The sequence below is a fragment of the Rousettus aegyptiacus genome, unplaced genomic scaffold (assembly GCF_014176215.1).
Source record: "Rousettus aegyptiacus isolate mRouAeg1 unplaced genomic scaffold, mRouAeg1.p scaffold_m13_p_9, whole genome shotgun sequence".
NCBI classification, from domain to species: domain Eukaryota; kingdom Metazoa; phylum Chordata; class Mammalia; order Chiroptera; family Pteropodidae; genus Rousettus; species Rousettus aegyptiacus.
Genome location: NW_023416312.1, coordinates 96238831 through 96262756, shown reverse-complemented (window position 1 = coordinate 96262756; position 23926 = coordinate 96238831). Strand labels below are relative to the sequence as shown.

Genomic DNA, 23926 nt, shown 5'->3' with positions numbered 1-23926 from the left:
GGCTCGATTACTAACGCTCCTGCCAAACCTCTCTAGTGGTCAAAACCCTGTTTTGTTCAATTAAAAGAATATTCTTCAGCTTGGAATGCTCGTAAGACAGTCTCTTGAGATTGCATCTCTGATATCTATGCAAGTGCTGGTAGGGAAGGAATACAAAATTAACTGTTACAGTAAATATAACTGCCCAACAATGGGCCGACACAAAACGTAATCCACCAGAAAAACAACAATAACAACAAAAAAGGCTAATTCTTTTCAAAGTGACTAACGCTAAGTTCTGATTTCACTGACATGATATAAAAACCCTGGCAATGTTTCTTTAAATATATAATTGACTGTTTTAGTCCAAACTCTATGCTGGCAGTTATTTCAGGGAATCTGGAAATTTTCTCCATTGGCCTCAGCTCACACTGGTTGCCTTTATGCTGGCAAGCCCAAGCAGGGATCCACTTTAAAAGGGCCTAATTCTAAGTTCCAACCAGGGAACATAGCGATCGGTGACTCTGAAGCTTCACAATGTGCTCATTCAATCAGTCGATTCAGTTCCCTGCCATTGCCAGATGCAATCAATTCCATTTCATCCACTGAATATAATGGGAATGTGTATGGCCATGTGCAAGGCCTAGTCATGCAACTTATTCTGAACCAGTTACTCCTCTGGCACACTACACTCAGACCCTACAATGAAACATCTCTAAAGGTGACAACAGGGACAGAACACCAACCACAGTGACACAATGGGTGGGATTCAACCAGATCCACTGAGTTCTGTACACATTCAGCAGCACAGCACATCTAACTTTGACTTCCTAACAGATGATCGCCTTTTAAATTTCAATCCTTATCAGGATAGATGTCTCAATTAGTTGAACTAATCAGAACAGAAGACAGGCCACCCCACTCAGAAATGTTACATCGAAACTGCCTTCTTTGGGAAAGGTAAAATTAGCACAAGTTCAAGTATATGAAATGTAAGAACTGGCCATAGATAAATGTTTTTGCAAAGATCAGGAGCAAAAGGAAACCTAGGTAGATGGCTTCTGCTTAGTGGTCCGGTTCAGGCATTGGAGGATTCTGAGGTTTCTCAAAGGCCATTTATTATTTTCCTAACCCTTGAACTTGTTTCCTTCACTTATAAACTCATTCTGACACTGTCACTCTTTTCAAAAATGGTGTTAACTTTGCTGTTCAGTTTCAAGCTCTTTAGTTTCAAATTATTTTGATATTGATTATATCCAAATGACTATCACTGGCTTGAAACAATTTCCCAGGCTTTTTTTTTTCAGAGCCACATTATTGGATGTGATGACATGTTATATCCTCGTACCATAAGTTATTTCTTTATGGTTAACCTCCAACTTGCTCCTTTAGCTGGACCATGTCTGGGCACAGGGTGAGGCTGGGCTCTAGAGTATTCATAATTATAATGTGTGTAAGATAATGGCAATTATTAGTTATTCAAAAGTAGAACTAAAATAATCCTCTGAGTTTTTTTAAGTAACATGCAATTTATTATCATGTTCCAGAAATTACCAAAGAGATTTGTTGATCTCATGTTGCTGGACAGATACACATTGTGAATGCAGCAACACAGCAGTCATTTAGAAAGCTAGCTCATACTATAACTGAAAGGCACTAGAGAATGACAACTCTGGGCAAAGGGAGGCAGAAGGATACATTTCTCGCAATCCCTAGTCTAAGCCTTTTCAAAGGCTTACACAAGGCGTTAGTATTCCATTTCTAAGGGCTGCTGTAGCTTTTCAAACATGATAGCTTTCTTGTAGTTTACACTTATCACATTAAGAAAAATGGCAATGAGGAGTTCATGACAACTGCTTTTAGAAGGAACAAAGGCTCAATTGCTAAGGAAAAAAAGAAGTAATATCTATTTTCATGGAAAGAGGCCTTCAGTGAACAACTTGGCCTCAGCTTTGCTCTCTCATTATTTCTCAGCTCAGAAAAAATAAGGCACCAGGCCACTAATACAGCTGAAACTCCAGCCGATATGATTTGCATGGAATTGTCTTTCCTCTGAAACAGCTATTTCAATCTTAGGATCATAGAACCACAGTGCCAGAGGGATGAAAGAGAACTGGTTTGTCCCATTCACAAGAAATTAACTAACAAATCGATCACAAGGTGTCAATCCAACAACTGAACACCAAGCCCCTCTCCCTCCAATAACAATAAAAATAAAGCAACAGAGGCATCAAACTCTTTGCAAGAATTTAACAACAAAACCATGCCTAAGTCCCAGTGAAACTGATTCAGAAAGACCCCCCTCTGAATATTCCAAGCCCCTTAAGAGGTTGAGTATTTCTGAATGCTTGGACAGTTGTTCCTCTCTCAAGATTAGGTTTTTTTTTTCCCTGCAATTACTCCATATAATGGGAAATAAATAGCTTCTTTATTCCATATTGAGTAGCAAAGAAGTGGCACAAGTGAGAGCCATATCTTTTTCTAAAGGGATATCTGACTAATGAAGAAAGAGAACATTCTAAACTCAATATGAGCACTCTAGGGGCCAGGCGATGTGGCTTTAAAGCTTCAATCCTGTGTTAAAACCACAAAGGCAGGTAGGTACCTCTCTGTGTTGGTGAAAACAGCCACTTGCCAAACAGCATAAGCCAGGAATAACTACTGATTTAATATGTCTATGGAAATTCTATCACAGAGACACTATATACTAAATGTTTGCTAAAGAGAAATCCCATCTGATTCTTGTATTTCACCAACTAACCTTTTTTTAAATAAAAAGGTACAATCATACTTGGACTCTATTATCGGTGTCTTTTATTAAAGGTTTCCCAGTGACATCTTTGAGGCACCTATACCTGTTCTCTAAAGCCTTCCAACTATCCCCCACCTAAAGGTCCCCTAATAACCCAGGGTGGGGGGAAGCCATCACTCACAGATTTCTCAAAATCCTCTTTAAACCTATATCTGTTTTCAGCCTCTACGATCTCTTTGGGTAATCAGATCGATACAATTACTCCTCATAACTTTGGTAAAGCACCAAAGAGAAGATTCAAAGAGAACAATATCAAACCTTTTGCTGGAAAGGTTCTAGTGAGCAAATGTCACATTGGGCTGGTGAATAAACAGCACATGGAGAACTCTTCCCCTTGAACCTGCCTCTCTCAGGCCTGGACACTGAGTGTGGTGTGCAGTCAATTTGTACCTTGTCCCAAAAACCCTATTGTCATCTAGCGATTTTGATACTGGGCTCTAGTCACATCTTTCTTCCTGGCACAACAGTACGCTGCCCCTCCCCTCCCACTGGCTGCTGCTCATCTACTCTCTCCTTCATTTGCTTTGAAAAAGGAAGGAAATGTGCTAAATCACTTTTAAAAATCCTGGTCAGCAATTTGCAAGCTACCCACAGAGACTGTTATGCAGCTGACAGAAATCAACGTGGCAGGGTCTCTAAGCTAATTAAACAAATGTGACGATTTGAAAAAGCCGCAAAGTGCCTTATGAACCAAGGAATGGTCAAAAATGAAAACAGAAAAAGAAAGCCCTACACTGTTTTAAAGGGGCTTCCGTATTTAGTAATTAAGAAAACCTTACAGAGGCAATTGAGACTCTCCAGCTAAACCAGATTGGAGTCCACAAAGGACTGAAACACAGACTTCAAGGTCACACTTTGAAAATATTTGTAATTGCTGAGCAACAATAAGAAGAGTCACAATAAAATCCATTAGAAGCTTGCATGTATTTAGGAGTTAGGGGTCACTGTTTCATTTATGTTACCATATTTCATATATTCTAGAATCCAGAGAAATAGTTTTTCTTATTCTCATTTCACAGATCAAATACCAGAATCTCCAAGATGAACAACTGCTGGCACAGAGTCACACAGCCAGCATGTGGCAGATCAAGGACTTTGGTCCAGGGGTCTGGTTTTGTGCTCTAGACTTTAGCTACCACCATGCTCCATGAGGATGGGCTCTATAAAGGGGACACTGCACAACATGCAGCAGGAACCAGGCTTTCTCACCTTTCTGTATGCCAATCAGATTCTATGTTGGTGGTTTTAAGAGCTACTTTATAATAATGTTGAGACCACTGCCCTTACTAATGCCACTTTGTCAATTCATTGTCATGTGTGTGGGTCACATAACCTGGATTGGAAATCAAAGAAAGTAAGTCCACCTCTAAAGAGAGGGCTAGATTTATTAAATGTGCCTTGTCATCAAGGAAGGAATGGCCATCTAAAGTCTCTAGAGCTGTCCAAGTGCCATTTGTGCTCCTTCCTTTAATGATATGCCTTAGAGCTGGGGTCCCCAACCCCTGGGCTGTGGACCTGTACTGGCCCATGGCCTGTTAGAAACTGGGCCACACAGCAGGAGGTGAGCAGTGAGTGAGCAAAGCTTCATCAGAGTTTTCAGACGCTCCCCAGCGCTAGCATCACTGCCTCAGCTCCACCTCTGATCATCAGGTGTTAGTTTCTCAAAGGAGCACCAGTCCCTGGTGCCAAAAAGGTTGGGGACGGCTGCCTTACAGAGAAAAGAAGAGTGAAAGAAAGAGAGGATATGTGACCGATATGAATCAAGTTCTGGGTTTTTATAATACCATTTTTCTTGAAAGTACCCTTCCAGGATCTCATACACTCTTTCTCTATCAGAGCATGAGGACAAAGCATGATCACTCCATTTGTACCCAGGGAAAGACATTTTCCTGAGGCCTGGACTTGGGGGTGAGTATTTCCTTGAACCACTCACCAAGCTAGGTGATTTATGCCTTAAATTTCTCTCCTCATCTCTCCTTTGTGGGAACATTCATTTTATCACTTTCTATCTATTTGGCCTGATTTTCAGTTCATTTTTATGTAGTAGGTGCACTGCTGAGAGGTAGGGTAGCATTGACCAATATACTTTACATAAGCCTCAGGATGGAAATAAATTATTCAGATATACTCTGAACATGGTCGAGGGTAGATAGTCCAGAAGGTTAAGCTATATTTGGATTTATTTAATGATAAGACTCCTAATGAAGACCTAGAGTGGATCTTAAGAGATAATCTAAAGGCAGTTCTGTTCACTAGAACTTTCTACAATAATGGCAACATGTGGCTACTGAGCACTTGAAATGTGCCTAATGGACTGAGGAACTGAACTTTTATTCAAATCTAATTAATTTAAATTTAAATAACTAGCCACCTGTGACTATTGGTACTATATTAGGACGTGCAAAATAGTCAACACTTCAATTTTACAGATGGAAAATCCGAAGCATTATAATGGTTAAGAGACTAGCTGAGGGTTACAAAATAAGGTTTGGAAGGCTTGGGACTAGCTTTGAGGTCTTTTGATGCCCAGACCAGTGTCATTGGCACACACTTTGCTTTCCTCTTAATCTCAGTTCTTCCAAAGGCCGGCGCTATGCAGTCTTTGCTCTATAATGGAAACCAGGCTCTGACAACAAAGGGGCGGAGTTTCCAGATCAGACAACCATTCACTTTTGTATCAAAAGTATTAGATGTGTGATGCTGTGATGGGGGTTCCCAGGTTAAAGAGCAGGGAAGAGGCTGCAGTGTTTGAGGGTGGACAAGCTTGTCAGGTTTCCTCCAGTCCTAACATGTCCTGAGAAGCTGGAAGGGAACTGAATGGAAAACTATGGGAGGCCCAGACATCCAGGACGCTTTCATCTGCCTTTGTTTTAGATGGAGACTCAGTTCTTTCTTTTGTGATTTGGCAATTTCTAATTAACATGTTGCCAGGGGAGAGTAGGATGTGTCTGTGCATGTTACTGTGTTCACCCCAGGAATGAGGACTTTGGGGGAATGCTCTGTTTTGACACAACCTTTCCTGTGAGGCTGAGAGTGTTTAAAGTAAACAACACACAGGCTTTCAGCCACAAAAAATTCTGGAAAACTCAATTTGAGGAAAGAACACATCTCATGAAAGCTTTTTTCTTGTGACCACAATGATAATAAGCACAGCAAAAAGTACCAAATCAGCCCATTTAATATTGTTTGAGAGATCCAAATCGTTTCTCCTCTCTCCTATTATTGTAGCATATAGGGCCCCACTTTTGACTTTAATCAATGCCTCGTTTAAAGTGATAATGCCAATATTATTGTACTTTTAGAAGGAATATTAAAAATAGGCTAGAGCAATGAAATTATAATAATAATCAGCAATGAAAAAACTTAGCACAAAAAGTGGTAATACCTATATTATTTGGAGAAATAAGAAATGGAGTCATTATAATGACGAATATTTGTATAACTGTCCTACTCACTAAAAACCATTATCTGCTTATTAACTTACAATAACTTCATAGAAAAACAAATCATTGTTTTAGTGTAGGTGGAATACCACTATGAGATCATTTTCTCTAACCTCCTCTACAAATGTAAACCATTCAACAAACAGTGTTTCTACTCTATGTACTTTTTATACATCTAAAATTGTCACCTTTATGTGCATGTGTGTGAGTGAGAGGGAATGGGGGTGAGTAGGGGGAGCTTCTGGGCTAGGCCAAAGGGACAGAGAGATGAGTTTGACACAAACTCTGCTTTAAGGGACCTGACATTGTTCCATGAGAGGCAGCTCCCCCTAACACACTGAAGTACAACTGTAAATGTACAAAAAGTACTGAGGGCACCCAGAAAGAGAGAGATTAACTTCATTTGAACAGTAGTAGGGCTTCGAAGAAGAAGCAATCTCTGTGATGGCTATAACATGGTATGAACAAGAGTTCTCCAGGCAGATAAGAGTGAATGAGGTTCCAGGCTGATGGAGGAGTCATTGCACAAAGGTGGGGTAGGGTGGAGGGAAGATGACACATTTCAGGAAGGGAAAGAAGTCTGTGCGATGATGAAGAAAAAGATGCATGGCAGGAAAAAGTGGCAAGAGATAAGGTAGGCACAAGTGGTGGCTGCTAAGATAAGGATTTTGGAATTTATCCTCTGGACACTGGGGAAGCACAGTACCTCTGCTTGAATGCCTTTGGTGATAGAGACCTCGCCCCCCTTCTATCTTTAGACAGATCTACCAGTTAGAGCAGGGGAGAGAGGAAGAATGGAATATTTATTGAGTGTTCCAAGTACTATTCTAGGGGCTTCACATAACATCGACTCACTCAGTCCTTCCACTAATCCTGAAAGTTAGGCAGTATTATCTGGATCAATTGTGCAAATAAGATCCAGAATGGTTAAGTTTCCCAAGAATATTCAGCAGGTGAGAAGAGCCAAGCTCTACATCTTTAATGTGGATATCTCACTATAACATTCTTCCTTTTATTGCTCAAATGCTTATCCCATGTAATTGCACCTCAGGGGTTGGGTTCCACCATTTGAGACCTCTTACCCTGAACCCACCCTCTGAGCCTTGATTTCACATGGTAAGGCCCACGGGCAATCATGGTCTGCTCCCTCTTCTAGTTCAATTTTCTTCTGGTTAGCTTAACTCTTCAGCCATTATGATTTTAAATCCACTTCCTGTCCTGCTTACTCTTTGCTTAAAATCAGTTCAGTTCAGCAGCATCCCTCTTGAAAAGTTTTGTGAAAGTAATGTAAATTATAGAATTTGAGAACATTTAGAAAAAAAACTTCACCCATAATCTTGTCACTCTCATAAAATAAGAACTATCATTTCAGAGTATTTTTCTTTAGTTTCTTTTTTATTCATATTTTTACATAGCTATAAAAATTAAGTACATCAATTGTTATATTCTGGTTATTTCACCTAGCATTATATCATTTTTCCCCATGTCACTACATCATACTCAAAGCCATTTTTTAATGGCTGATTATTTTTCTGAATGTATAAATCAGAATTTACTTAGCTATTCCCCTATCGTTGCATATATGGTGGCACTTTTTTCTATTACAAATAATGTAATAAATAACTTTGTTTATATATAACATTATTCAATTTTAAGACATGCCATAAAGCTACAGGATTCAAGACATTATGGTATTGGTGAAAGGCCAGGGACATGGACCAATGAAATAAACTAGAGTCCAGAAATAGACCAACATAAATAAGGTTAACCTATTTTTTTTACAAAATCAATTCAACAGAGAAAGTAGTCCTCAGCAAATTGCATGAAAACACAATGAACACAATAAGCTTTAACCTACACCTCACACCATATGCCAACATTAATTCAAAGTGGATCGATGACCTAAATGTAAAACATAAAACAATAAAACTCTTAGAACCAAACCTGAGAGAAAATTTTTGTGACCATGGGTTAAATAACAAGTTCTTAATACTTGACACTTGGTCACACTTTTGTCACAATCCACAAAAGAAAAAAAAAGATAAATCTGATGTCATCAAAGTAAGAATTTTTGCTCTTAGAAAGATACCATTAAGAGAATGAAGAGACAAGTCACAGTCTGGAAAACAAAATATTGGCAAATCACATAACTGACAAAATACTTATATCCAGAATATGTAAAGAAATCTCAAAATTCAACAATAAGGTAACAAACAAACTGATTTTTAGAATGGACAAAAGATTTGAACAAACACTTCATCAAAGAATATACACAAAGATGAAAATAAGCATATGAAAAGCTGTTCAATATCACTAGTCATTTGGGAAATGCAATTTAAAACCACAGTGATACACCATCAAAGACATATGCTGAATGAATCACTATGGAAAGATTACATACCATATGATTTTTATAGAATATTCTGGAGAAGGCAACACTGTAAGGACAGAGAATTGATGAATGTTTGCTAGGGGCTGGGGAATGGGGAGGAGAGTCTGACTGCAAAAAGGTACTACGAGGGATTTGGGGGTGGGGATGTTCGAACTGTTTTGTATTCCGCTAAAGGTGGTGATTATAGGAATCTACGTATATTGAAAACTCATAGGACTGTAACTAAAAAAAAGGTAAATTTTACCAAATATAACTTTAACGTGCTGACAAAAAATCAGTATCACATGCCAAGTGTGATCTAAGTAGAAAAGAGCAGAGATTAGCAAAGGACCTCTATCTGGCCCTCTGCCTGTTTTCGGCAATAAAGTTATATTGGAATACAGTCAGAAGCATTCTTTTTCATATTGCCTATGAATGCTTTCATGCTAAAACCACAAATTTGAATAGCTGAGACAGAGGTGACATGGCCTAAAAAATCAAAAAGATTTACAACCTGGCCTTTTAAAAGTTTGTAGATCCCCGCTCTAGATACTTGTTTTCTATTAATACATTTTGGGGTAGTAATGTATGTTTCTATTAAACTGTTTTTTTGTCTACTATAAACCCTGATAGACTCAAGTGCATTACCATATAGTTATACTCCTATGAAACCTCATTTTATTAGATTTGGCCCATCTAGCAAGCTTTTCTGATTCTGATAGGTGGTATTAGCAATCTTGCTTAGCTTCATTGTCATCCACTGGGTCAGGGGCTGAGCCCTGTGGTAATCACTTAAAACCTATTCCTTTGGCTCAATATCCTCATGGTGAAGGGAAAAATGCATAATAGTTAACAGCAGAGACTCTGAAGCCAGGCAGCCTGGTTGAGATCTTGGCTCTGCCACACCGTCTGTTGAATTTGTAAAGTTACTTAAGCTTAAGTATATCCATTTCATTATCTGTATGGGTGGGATGATAACAGTACTTACTTCCTGGCATTGCTATGGTGATTATGAGTTACTATATGTGAAAACCTTAGGACAGTTCCAGGTACAAAAAAACTGCTATGTAACTATTTAATATTACTAGAGTGTGCCTTCAGTTCAGGCCAACCTGAGTTCCAATTCTGTTTCATCTGCTTAGTTGCTGCATGATTATGTGATTTGGGGGCAATACATTCAAGCTCTCTGAGGCCTCCAATCTGCCCTTGACCCATTAGTTAACAGTCTCTGGGTAATGAGTCAAGCACTGCTAGAGAAAATTATACAACCTACAGATTGGAACCAGTATAAATTTCATGTCTTTAATGTGACCTGGATCCTTAGCATCGTCTTATAGTCTTACTGTATTCCTCGGATAGCCCCCTCTCTTTCTTTTGGTGACTATTTCAAACCTTCTCCAACCTCCTCAAATTTCTGAATTTTCCCCCAACTGCCTGCTATCCCTGCTCACTCATCAGGAGACTTGGGCTGGAGATGAAAAAAGAAATTTAATTCTCCTGTATTAAATTTTAATATTTTATATTTTTGGTTTTTTTTTTACCTTTAATACATCTGAAAATAATATTGCTGTATGAAGTGAGGTAAGGATCGAAGATTAATTTAGGGAGACTAGAAATGTTTGTGATATTGTCCTCCTATTCAAGAATGGTATGCCTTTCTACTGGTTGAAATATTCTTTGGTGTCTCACATAGTGACTTGGTGTGTTTATATAGCTTTGGTACATTTTTTGATAAATAAATCTGTAAGATACAAATGAAGTATTTTTGCCTATTATATGTTATAATTGGTTACTTTACATATAAAGACTATTTCTATATATTTACTTTGCACAATGAAGTTTGCCAAATTGTTATATTGTTCATAGTAGTGTTTTTAGTTAATTATCTTGGGATTTTCAGGGAAACAATATATATATTCTATAAAAGTTATTTTACACATTCTCTCCCATTTTAATACCTCTTATTTTTGTAGTTTGTTTAATTGCCATGGGTAACCTCTAGAACACTAATAATAATGGTGATAAAGAATCTCTAGTCTTTCTTTCTTGACTATAGTGGGAATGCTTCTAGAGTTTCTCTGTAAAATGTGATACTAGCTTTTGGGTTGAGATGGATATATTTTGTCTCTTTAAGGAAGTTTCCTTCTATTTCTATTTTACCAAGAATAAGGTTGAGTTTTGGCAAGTATCTGGGAGCATTTATGAAGATGTTCAATTAGTTTTTTCTTTTTTATTCTATTCAAAAAAGGCACTATATTACTTGATTTCTTAATATTGAACCAGTTTTACACCCCTGGAATAAAATCCACTTGGTCATGGTACAAAGCCTTTAAAGTTCAGTCTGATTCTGTTGGTTAGTATTTCATTGAGGAAATATGCATTAATATTCACAAGTGATAGTATTCTATAATTTTCCTTTTGTATGACATTTTTTGGTCAGATTTGGTATCAATATTATGTGCTAGTTTGGCTTTTCTGAAAAATACTTTGCAAAAATCTCTTCCTTTTCTATGTTCTGGAACTGTTGAGTTATATTATTCCTTAATGGCTTGGTTGACTTTCCTCATGAAATCCCATCTGGAAGTGATGATTTCATTAATAGGTGGGATTAGTCTCCATTTAATTAATGGTGATAAGTCTGTTCAGATTTTCTTTCTTCTGGAGTCAGTTTTGGTCAATTATATTTCACTAGAAAAATTGTCCATCTCATCTAGATTCTTACATTTATTTGTACAGAGGTGAGTAGATTGTCACTCATTATAATTTTAATTTTGTCTCTATCTGAGGGGTTATTTCTCTTTATTATTGCTTATTTTATGTATTTGTGCTTTCGCCCTTCTTTTTTTCTTGATGAGGTTAACTAACAAATTATATATCTATTGCTGTTGCTCTTTGATTTAGGAAAAACAACTCAAATATGCTAATTCTAATTATTTTCTGTTCATAATTCATTACTTTATAAGCTCTTGATTTATCTACTTTTTAAATATGCCCCTAAGCTTTTATATCACTCTTTGGCTCTTTTTTTTTTTAGATAAAATTGCTTCTTTTTAAAAACAATTCATATAATTGCGTTGGCCATAGCTTTAACTCATTCTCTAGCACTACTTTTTCCCAGTACATTTTTAATATGCTTTTTGGGCGTGTTTAATGATTCTTTTTTTGATTATTACTAAACTCTTAGTGACAAGAGTTCTTCCTGGACCAGTTATTTGCAGGATGTTTTTGTGGCAGCAGGGGCTGTGACTTAATCCAACACTACCAGGAATTCTCTTCCAACACCAGGGTGTGTGATCAATTGCTTTGGCCTTTACTTCCATCTTATCAAGAGACATCAGCCCTGTAGATTGCTCACAGAGCAGCACCTCACACTTCCATCTTGTCTCAGCAACAGAGTGCTTTCCAGAAATTTGGACAGGTTAAGTAATCTCTCATTTAGTCTTGCCTTTCCCACTTCTCAAGATATGTATGTCCCAGATTCGGTCCACAAAATCTGCCATCACAAACCATCACAGCCATTCCAATATCTCAATATTGTTTTTGCTTTTCATGCTGTGCCACTTATCTTGCAAATCAGTGCTTCATTAGCTATGCCCCAGATTCACCACCATGAGAACCAACTCTTGGATTCCTCTGGGTTCAATCTTTGCAAAAGAAATCACAATTTAGGCTCGTGGGTGTCTTCTGGTTAGATCAATTATGGTGTTTACATTTCTTTTTTCATTCTCTGTAATGCTTTTGATGACTACCAGTCTTGCTTTATTCTTTCATTTCATTGCTGGAAGATGCCTACCAAATTGATTCTGAGAAGCTACTTTCTCAATGCATTTTCCAGAGACACTGGTTCTACTTTTACATAGATGTAAAGGGAATGGTTCGGGTCCTAGCATTATCTTTTTTCCCCAACCCAAACTGACTAGCACAGCCAGGGCAAAAAGGCTGCTTCTCATACAACAGTTGAAAGCTATTACTTCTTTCAGATAAGCCTAGACTTTTGGCAAACTAATACATTGTTTTATTACCCTCTCTGTACACCCAAGATACAGAAAGCAGGTGTAAATTCTACACGTGGCTTAAATTCTCACCTGCTTTCATTCGACGCAGTAGAAAATAACAAATCATCATATTCACAAAAAGAAACAGATTGACTGACAGAAAACAGACTTATTTTTATAGCACACCTAAGATATATAGGGACTCATATATTTACTCAGCTATTTTAAAGGGGCTACTCTTTCTCGCTCCCTGGGCAGCTAAATGCTGAGTTGCTAAGTTACAGGTACTTGACATCATCTCTTCCCTGACATGTCCCCTTTTTGACAGGTTCCTATGATTCACTGGGCCAGTCACCTCATTACTCACATTGCTTGTTTTCCCAATGATGTCTGTGTAATCATTTAAAATTCACATCATATACTAGATGTAAACCCCCAGATTCCACATGAAAATATTTAAACTGCTTGACAGGCTCTAAGTGCACTTGGAGGCACACCGGATGGCTTACCTACACTGTTCACATAATAGTTGTTATAATTAAATTTAGCATCTTTCTTCTGGCTTGGTTTGTGTTTGAGAAAAGAGGAAATGATTACTTGGAGGCAAATAATGGGTAATATCTCATATGGGCTAATTTGGTTCTATGAATAGCTCACCTCACATATGCATACTACATATTAAGTCCATTAGTGCTTTGAATTAGCTTTAGAAAAGGTAATACTCCACATAATTTACCCAGTCAAGGGCATTTTCACCTGCTGACAAATTTACATATTTTCCAATGTCATTAGGTAAGAGCTACTCATCAGAATAGCAGAGGGTGCAATCATTAGTTAGTTCATTTATTTGACTCCATCAGTGTTAACATTAATTATAGTCTAAATTATATTTAGCAATTGTCTTTCTTGGATGGAATACTACATTGCTATTTCAAGAAACTATAATTTTAAAAGTCCGCACCAGAAGAGGATAGATGCTATTTGAAACATTCCAGAAGGATTAGTATTTAAGACAGCTATATCAAAAATCGTTTGCATGATTCTAATTTGAGCATTATTTATACATTAATTTGACAGACTATAAAATCAATTGCCTAATTATTGGTTAAATTTATCAAAGAAATCCTACTGAAAGGTGCTTGATTATGCCTCATAGTGATGATAATATAATCAAATTTCCTTCAGACATAATTGTCTGACCAATTTTGTTCCCTGATCCATTTTTTTTCTCACTCTTAAGACAGGTTTTTTCATTTGTTGCATCTTTAAAAGTAAAAAAAAGTAAGTACTGTACATGGTTGTCCTGTAATTATTTGGAATGTTTTTTTCCATGATAAAGCTGTCAACTTAAACACAGACCTAATAAGTAGAATTGCCATAATTTAGAATGTTATAAACACAGATCATGCTGTAAACAAAAAGAGGTGCCCATGTCAGTGTTTACCAACCTGATCCATATGGCAGGGAGAGATCTGTAAGATGACACAGTTTATCAAATCAAGTTCCCTAAATCCTAGCTAGCAAATTCAGCATTCCTCATAAACAGGGAATTACCCTTACAGATGTTTGCGTATGAAATTATCAACTACTGAAGGTGCTTTGTAAAGAAACACAATCTGTTCAGCATCAAATCTAAGAGAAGCACTGTATCTGCATTTTCGACTGTAGAAAGGACGTAATTGATAGTTTATTGATATTTTGAAGTAAATTCTTGCTAGGAACAAATAAATCATACTATTGCAGAACAAATAATCATCAAACATCCATCCTTAGCTAGTAGCATTTAGCACATGCTGCTCTCCTTGCCTTAAGTCTTCCAAAAATGATTACTCTAGGACCCATTAAACCCCATGGAGCTTAGAAAAGAAGCTCATATTATTACATATGAGCAGCTTAGGAATCCCTCATATGATAGATAAATTGTAACTACAAAATGCCATTGCTGGGGCCAGCTTTGTTATTATTTTTCATTTCTGTTTGTACTTGAATGTAGCTTGACTCTACAGAGAAAATGGCATGCTGACAGAAGCAGGTACATACACATACACAGGATGGGCTGCACTGCGCAGATTGCTCATAAGTTAAGGACGGGTTCAGGTAAACCAACAGGAACAGAAGGAATGGGTAATATGACATTGGCAAAGATCTGCAGGCAAATTAGTTAACCTCTCCGTGTTTTACTCTTTCCTTTTTTGTAAATGTGACTAATAATACAATCTTTATGAAGAGAAAATGACATAATGTGCTTAAGTGACATATTACTGTTGTTTCTTTTATTAGTAGCAGTTATTTGTTATTGTTATTATTTTATTACCTGAAATGAGATTTGAAAATACTAAGAATGGTAGGAAGAAAGGATTCATTCCCCAGACCTGCTCAAATTATGTTCATTTGCTGGTATTCTTAGTTAAACCTTCTAGAAGTAAGTCAGCCTGTGTCTGAAACAATTTTTTTACAGGTCTTATTTTTTCCAGTTTTACTGAGAAATAATTGACACCCATCACTGTATAAGTTCAAGGTATACAGCATGATGGTTTTATTTATCTCTATTGTGAAATGATTACCACAATAGGTTCAATTAACATCCATCATCTCATATAGATACAATAAAAAGAAAAGAAAGAAAAATAAGGAAAAAAAATTCTCCTTGTGATAAGAACTCATAAGATTTTCTCTCTTAACAATTTTCCTATGTCTCATACAACAGTTGTACCTATGGTCATTGTGTTGCATATCACACCCTAAGAGTTATGTATTTTGTAACCCAGAAGTGTATCTTTTGACCACTTTCCTGAAATTTCCCTTCCCCCTAACCTCACCTCTGGTAACCACAAGTCTGATCTCTTTTTCTATGCTTTTGCTTTTTTTTTCAGATTCTACATATAAGTGAGATCATACGGTATTTGTCTTCCTCAAGGTCCATTCATATTATCACAAATGGTAGGATTTCCTCATTTTTATGGCTGAATAATATACCACAACTTCTTTACCCATTCATCCATTGGTGGACACTTAGGCTGTTTCCATGTCCTGGCTCTTGTGAATAATGCTGCTATGGACATAGAGGTACAGATATCTTTTTGAGTTAGTGTTTTCATTTCCTTTGCATATACTCCCAGAAGTGGAATCGAAGCAATTTTTTTTTAATCAAAAGATTCTCATTGTAGGTTTGTGATAGGGTGGTTAACAGGTATAGTACAAAATGAAGACTGGGTTCTATTTCTGCTTTTGCTGTGTACTAGTTTCACCTTTGGCTGCAGGTCATTTATACACTCTCTGGCCTCAATTTCCTGAAATAATAAGGGATTACCATGTTTCTTATGATCAAAACAAGATAATGAAGCTCGAGTGCTTTGAAAGACAGTCATGAGCTCTGTAGGGAAATAAGTTGCCATATCAGGTCAAGTGATCCTCAGAAAACTAGACAAGGTGGGCTACCACCTCATATGAGAACCAGGAGCACAAAGAGAAGTGGAAGCGCTGGTCTGAATGGGAGCTGAGCGCATTAACAGAGACATGGTAAGAGGAACTTCAAAGAAAGCCAACTGGTTTGAATTTGAACAGCATTTTGAAAAAGGGAGCTAAGATAAAATGCATTAGGCAAAAGTATTTCCACTGCCTGGGCACCAAGGGGCTGAGAGTGGAGAAAGGGCAGTTGTGCTATCCTGGGTTAATAAAAGAAGTCTGTCTCTATGTGAGATGAAGTGGGTTGGCACGCATTTGCCCGCGGCACTGTAGAAGAGAAAAAGTGGGAGGCGGGGATTGTACTCAAGGAGGTTGGGAAAGTTGAGAGAGCAAACAGACTGAGATCTCTGTGTTACATATGCAAACAGTGTAGACATTTTCAAGATTCCTTCACTGCAGTTGGATGGCGGGGTGGACGGGTGAATAATTACTCCCTGTTTTCTAGATGAAGAGACTGAAAAGCCACACAGCTAGAAGTGATGGAATGTCATAAGCAATGGGAAGCCAGCTCTTCCTGCCCCTGGTAGAGCCCCTTCCTCTGTTTAACTTCACTTCTGGGAGGGAGAGAAGATGACCTCACTTGCTCTCGACTCTGCTTCATTTGTAAAGCATTGACAGAGTTAGAGAGAGTTGGAGAGAAAGAGGAATGGTACATCCAGGAAGGAGGCAAATGGGGAGCAAGACTTCAAAGAGACATCATGGAACCATCTAAAGGACACCAAGGCCCTCAAACAACTATGAACATGAACACATGATAACAAAAATGTACAGCAGGCACTCTGTTATGCCATGTAATATGGTCTATAAAAATTTAAGATTTAGTAATAAAACTTGGGACATAAATTTCAGAAAGCTTATTTTTATTCAAAGCATGAGGAATGAAATATATCATTCTTCAATAAAGGAAAGCCCACTCATTACTGGTGTTGTTTAAAAAAAAGAATTCTATACAATCTACAGCCCATTAAAAAGAAAGAAAGAAAGAGAGAGAGAAAGAAAGAAAAAAGAAAGAAAGAAAGAAAGAAAGAAAGAGAAAGAGAAAGAAAGAAAGAAAGAAAGAAAGAAAGAAAGAAAGAAAGAAAGAAAGAAAGAAAGAAAGAAAGAAAGAGAAAGACGTTTCCCTACTTTCTCTTTCAAGAATAATAGAAAGACTTCTGTTACTCTCTCCAAGGTGCTATCTTTTATGAGCTTTTTAAGGCAACCTGTTTCTTTTCTTTCCATGCTTAAGTGACATTCTGTTGTTTCTCTAAGTGGCTCCTCCTGTACACTGGAGTCGCCAGCCCCTAACAGGTATTCACCTGATTCCCTCACTTAGTCATTGTGTGAGCCACCTAGGCACCAGGGCCAGGCTGTTCTTAAGTAAAGAATTCCAATTGTGACAAATTAGGCGGTGATTTTGAAATGGATCTGACATTCCTTTGGGAATTAAAAGACCACTGACATCACAAGGAGAAACAAGACCACTGTAGACGTTTCTTTAAGGAAGGCAGCCAATATACTAGCAAATATTTTGTGTATTTGGTGTATCTGACTTTTCTCCACCAATGGAAGGAGCAAGTGACTGAGTTCCCAGGATACATCACACTTGTTGATTTCATGACAGTGGCTTAACCTACTCCCAGACCCTTGGGAGAGATGACTGAGAAGTTCCTGGGCTTATATTATAAAAGTAACTATTATATCCCTAATTCAGATAGTATCATCTCTGATCAGAGTGACAGAACTCCTTTTTAATAGTTGATAACAGTGTTCTTGAGCTGAAAAGGTGAAATCATGTGGCCAGTCAATATGGTGGTCAACAGCTTTCTTTTTATTTTTCCTTTGGCTGCATTTTCACGGGGTATTTTGAACACTGGGCTGCTGAGAAGCCATTTACAAGGAGGAGTCTCAAGGAGAGTTCGGGTGGCTTTAGTAAGGCAAAACAGGGTACAGAATTTTACTGGTACACAAATTGCTTTCTTTTCCCAGTGAGACGCCTGCATGGTTTTCTCATGGCCACATCGATCATCATTTATCATAATAACAAGTAGTTCTATACCAGTTGGTAACTTTTAAGGGAATTAAGACAGGTATTATTGTCCTCTTTTATAGACAAGGAAGGGAGATTCAGAAAGATGAAGTCATCTGTCCACAGAAATGACAAATAGTAGAGGCAGGACTAGATCTCACTTCTGTAACTCCTATTGTTCATGTACCATACCTCCTTACAATGCCAACAGCCAAAGACAGGAGACACATTTTTCTGGCTTGGTTTTTGTTTCTCCTTTTGGTTTAATCATTGACTTTGGGAGAGGTCATTGCCACCTTCTGCAAGTTTGTGCCTCCATGCCATTCTCATGCACAAATTCACTCCCATTAGTAACATTTCCCACAACTTGCCATCATTCTCAAGTGTCTCCTCCTCCCTTCCCCTCTGCCCTTCTGTATCTCATCCCCTCATTATAAGCTACAATTTTAATAACCACATGCTAGCAACAATGTAGTGGGAGGTGGCAGTGAAATTGACTTGAGATTCCAGAGAGCAGAAAGGCAAAGATTCAGGGTACTATGTTTGAATAGGAAAAGTTTCCTTTAAAAGGTGGTAGTTCCATACAGATCTCAAAAGAAAGACCCAGAAAGATACAAAAGCTTGGTGAGATTAGGAGACTAGCTTATTAAAGAATGGGGAGATGACAGGTAAGAAATGAGACAGGAGGAATAAGCAGAAGGGTCTTGAAGTGATACTCCTAGAAACAGAACAGTAATTACTTAAAACAGCTTAAGCAGATAGATTGCTTCATTATTAAAAGGCACCGAAATAAAGGTTTAAACTCACCCGCAAGATTTCTTCAACACAGCTTGGATCACTGGGAAGGCTTACCTAAAACAAAATTAAAAAAAATAAGCACAATTTAGTTATTCTCAGAGAAGCTTATTGCATGATATTTTACTGTGTAGGAAAAATAGTAAAGAAAGTAAATATAGCTATCAATGCAGTTTTTCCCTATGAACTACAAAGCAGTAAGCATCTGAAGAAAGAGACTCATTCTGTCACTGATTTGCTATGAGACATTAAGCCATAGCCCCCTGTTGCTCGGGGCTTCACTTTGCTCATCTACCCAATGAAGAAGCTCAACCTCCTGATCTTCTGACATAGTTTAGTATGTTCACAATCACAGATCTTTAAAAGATGAGGTTATAAAACACTTCTATGATTTAATTAAGTTCTCTTTGAAACTAGGAGTCCAATCAGATGCCTATAAGTCTTATCCAAAACACTAAAGGTAAAACCCCTGTGTAAACTGCATGCTTGCCTTGGCACTTAGAGTATCACAAATATACAAAGTGAATCCCATGAGCCTTCTTTCCCAGTATGGCGCCTTCTTAATCAATCAAAATTCAAGCATCTAGCAGAAATGTACTGAGAATTTACTCCATGCCTGGCAGGTGGCCTTTTCCTCCAGGGGCTCCATAGTCAGTGAAAGCAAGAAGGCAGACATCAAAGTGAGACACCAACCATAAAGAAGCACATAACGAGGGACTTGAAAGTGGGATAGCCACCTGGAGAAAGGTCTGCTGGGCCTGATATCACCTGTGCAGGTGATGGTATCCCCAAAGTATTCCTAACTCTGTCCTTCAACCTTCACCCTCTTCAGGATTGCAATCTGATCATTCCTACCTCCTTCCAGTTCTGGCAGGAAGAACATTTGGTTTCTCTGATTCTCTGCCTTGGAAGATAAAAGGTAAGTCCTGCACAGAGAATTGTTTCAGGCCTCTGGCAAGGTCAATTAAGTCATAACCCTTTAGTTACTTTGATACATTGGAATATGAGCATAACTATATTTCCGGAAGTGGGTAATAGAATATGGCTTCAGTTTCCCCTCTATGTTAAATAACACATGCTAAAACCATCAGCAAATCTTAGATTAGCATTAAAATCGCTACTGTCCAAACATAAATTCCAGTCAATATTTGTTAAATATCTTCTCCATATAAAGGCTCCTGCTCCCAGGAGCATAAAATCTTTAGTGACAGGCTGAGGAAGAGTCACAAACAATGAGGGGCCATTCAGCCTGAATTATCCTGGCATAAATAATTGACAGTGTCCTCTTTCCTCCACAGAAATGTCCCAGTTTGGATGATAAATTATACAGTCACCGTTCCAAGAATGATCATATTCTAATACTGGGTAGAAAGAACAGTAGATGGAAAGGCTAAAAAAGTGTCCTGGGCACATCTTTTAAAGAACCTTAAATACAGTTTTCCCATAGGAGACCATAGGTGGTTTGGCCTAGCATAGTTCGCTTATTCATTCATTCATTCATTCATTCAATTCAACAAACATTTTTAAGGTCCAGGGACTGTGCTAGGCACAGGTACAACGGGAAGTAAAAGGAAACACAGTTTCTTCCGTCATGGAGTTTGCAGACTCTAGAGGGAGGCAGATGTGAAGAATCACATAGTTAATGTACAACTGTGACTGGTAAATGCTACAAAAAAGACCATCCCATGAACACTATTCAGCAAAACAAAAGGTTACATGTCCAAATAAGTATAGGAAATGCTGCAATCCATCCCCCTTTTAGAGATTCACAATGCAAATTAAAAGCTCTGAGACACTTAGTTAATTGGTTTAATGCAGCATGTTCACAACTCTCTTCACCACAGAATTCTCAGGTTTTTTATTTTTGTGGATTCCCCTCCCCCAATTAACAATTATCACAATTACACAGAATGAGTGCAGAAAATATACTGGGAGATGCTGGTTTAACATATGGGATTACAAAAGTCAACTGGTTATTCTTAATAGCAAAATAAATCTCATTGCTTTGCTCCTTGCTTCAGAAACTATATTTTCCAAGACAATTCTTGAACTTCTAACAAATTCCTTCCCCAAACACAAAGGTCAAAATGATTATAGCAAAGACTTCGATCTTTAATATCATTGTTGCATTGTATCAATGTGGAATACCTGGGCTAATAATGTATATAGTCCACTCTCTTTTTTCTACACGTTAATTTTTCTCTGTTTTCCTTTTTTCACACAAATGCATAAATGTTAATTTTTCAAGTAAAGATGAAGAAATATCAGCAATATGCAGACACAGCAAGAATACTTGCCTATGAGACTAAAGAGTTGGGTTGAAGTCCTGGCCCTCTCCCTTGTTAGCAGGACTTGGTAACTTCATACCTCTAAGTTCCACTTTTCCCAACAGTAAAATAAAATAAAATAGCAACAATAATAATACGTACTCCTTTCAGATCTCACAGAGTGTCTGTGAGCAGCCAATGAAATAAGTAAGGTGAATGTGCTTTGTAACCCACAGAGTCCCACACAACAAGTAAGGTTATTACCCCTTGTCTCGTTGTTCTCCTCACCGCTTTATTAAGTCCAGTCTTCTTGTCTTTTCAAGGTAAGATCTGACTCACTCTTGCCAACTTCAAATATCATCTCTACACCTGGTATTATAAATATCCAGTTCCTTATGGGGGGAAATGCTGTCAAAGTAGAAAGACTTGTGGACTTTGGGGCTTTGCAACAAATCTAATAATGGCTTATTGGGGTCAGCAGCAGTTAGGATCGGGGAGAACTATTTAGACAAGGACAGTCAAGTAAATATGCACCCACACTGTGTGTTCAGATTTTCTTTCCTTTTAAGAAAATACTGGAATGCAGCATTCACATGGAGTCACTAGTCCCGCGAACTCACCTAGCCTTGTCCCACAGCCGTTTTCACAAGACAACTACATTCGAGCCACAAGTGTTTTTTTCCCCCTGCAAGTGCTTTTCAATTAACCAGCTAGTATATCCTCGGTGCCTAGAACAGTGTGAGGCATGAGGGTTTGGTAATACAAATAACTCTGAGACCTGGCCTCTTTTTCTGAGAGTTACACATCTAGATGGGACAAGAAAACAAACAATTAGAGACCCACTGGGACATACATTGAAAGGTCGTGGTGACAAGGGTAATAGGATCGTATTCATTCACCCCTCTGCCTATTCATCAGTTCTCCCATTTATTCCTTTACACAACAAATCGTGATTGAGCGCACGCTGTGCTTACGATGGTGCCAAGAGGGAGGATTTAAAGACACTGAAGGCAACATAATTTCTGCCTTCAAGACTCTACGCAAATTAGGGAGAGAAACATTTACACGGAAAACAGACAATACAGAACAGGAGGTCTGATTTAGGTGTCAGGGAGACGGTACCTACCGGGTCCACAGACGGAGCCATGTCCGACAGGAGCTCCCAGCCGCCGAGGTCCCCAGTGTAGTCCTCACTCCCCATGCGAGTGAGAGGCCAAGGACTTGACATGGCCGAGAAGTGGTGGGGCCACCTGAGGCCACTTCAGTCTCTGAGCCCCCTGCAGAGCCGTGCCAGGTCACTCTGTACACTGGAAGTAAGCTGAACTAAGCCTGGGTTCAGGCCGAAATTTGTCCAGTTGCTCTCTCTCTCTCTCTTTCTCCCTCTCTCTCCCTCTCTCCCTGACACACACCCCTCTTGCAGTTAATTCTGGAGTCACTCGGACAGGTGTGAAAGGAGACTGAGGGAGAGAACTAGTGGTGACACTGGGATTAGAACTGCTGCCCGATCACTCGCCGAGCTGCTTTTTAATTCCGGAGCCACCTTCTCCTCTCTTTAAATCCACTCTTGAGTATTCAGATAGTCCACAAAGCACAAGTTAGCCACTCAGAGCCGCAGCGTCCTTTTGCATTCCCCCTCTCCGCCCCCTCCTCCTGGAGTAGAAAGCAAGCTGCATGCCGCACAGGGGAGGTTGGGCTCTCCCTCCTGGCCCCAGAGGACCCTCTTGTGCTGGGCACGGATGTGGTCCTCTGAGGGCCAGGGAAGGCAGGCGCACGTCGGGCAGGTGGTGTGTTGACTGAGAGCCCTCACAAGTGCCTACTCTCTCTGCGTGTGACAGTGCAGGCTGCCATCCCATGTAGCCACAGAGAGACCACGCATAGATCATCTGCCTGGTGATAAATACATATCTTAGGAAATAATCAGGGTACCTTTAAATCATCAAATATTCAATTAACTGCAGCAACAATAAATGAATTGCATAGATGTTTTAATCATTCTGGAATTAATCAATTTGGAGCATACTTCTTGGCGATTGGGGTAATAATACAAGATATCAAAAAATACCCTGATTGTAGCATTGAGACACATAAGCAGCAGCTAGCACTAATAGAAAACATGAAGATTAATGTAAAACATTAAAAGAATAATGGTTAACCTGGGGAAGCTTAGCACGTGCCTCTGAGGACATTATTATTAAGGGACTGCAAGGCAAGAGAGGTCATTTTTTTTTCTAAAATCATCCTGAGGTTGTCCCACAAAACTTGGCAATCAAAGGCCAGCATTCTTAGTATATTCCACTTTGACAAAGACTTTGTAAAGTAAAACTCAAAAATTCCAAGTTTATTTGCCGACAAATGCCTGGATTCCCCTCGCAAATACAAGTGACACTGAGCTGTTAACACATCACTAACACAAAACACGATGCTGTTGGTCCAGTTAAACAATATCCACAACTGACACCCATGGTGGCTTCTCAACTAATTCCATTTGTATTTCCGTTAACAAATTTCCACATTTATTGCCATGATTGATTTACAAGACACAGAGTTCCCCTGAGAAAGTATTAATAATAAAACAAAAACTCAGGTTATAATATTGTACTACCAAATGGGTTTTCTGTCTTTTAAACATTTTTAATCCTTGTCATTGGTCATTTGTAAAAACAAGGGGCAGCAGATTCAGAAGCTTTATCTCCTTTCCTAATGTGAAGTGGGTTTGGAAAACTTCAAACCCACTTCACATTAGGATGCTTCTGTCCCTCGCTTCCTTCCTCACCTTAACCTCTCCCTATTC

At 38.5% G+C, this 23926-nt stretch overlaps 1 protein-coding gene across 8 annotated transcripts in view; it reads right to left on the bottom strand.

Annotated features, from left to right (window-relative positions):
• AFF2 (AF4/FMR2 family member 2) overlaps positions 1-23926 on the bottom strand; it is a 445289-nt gene that overhangs the window by 155390 nt on the left and 265973 nt on the right. For all 8 annotated transcript variants that reach the window (XM_036227103.1, XM_036227107.1, XM_036227104.1 and 5 more), the window contains exon 4: positions 18881-18925. In XM_036227103.1, coding sequence (XP_036082996.1) covers positions 18881-18925 — 45 coding nt within the window. The remainder of the gene's footprint in view (positions 1-18880; positions 18926-23926) is intronic.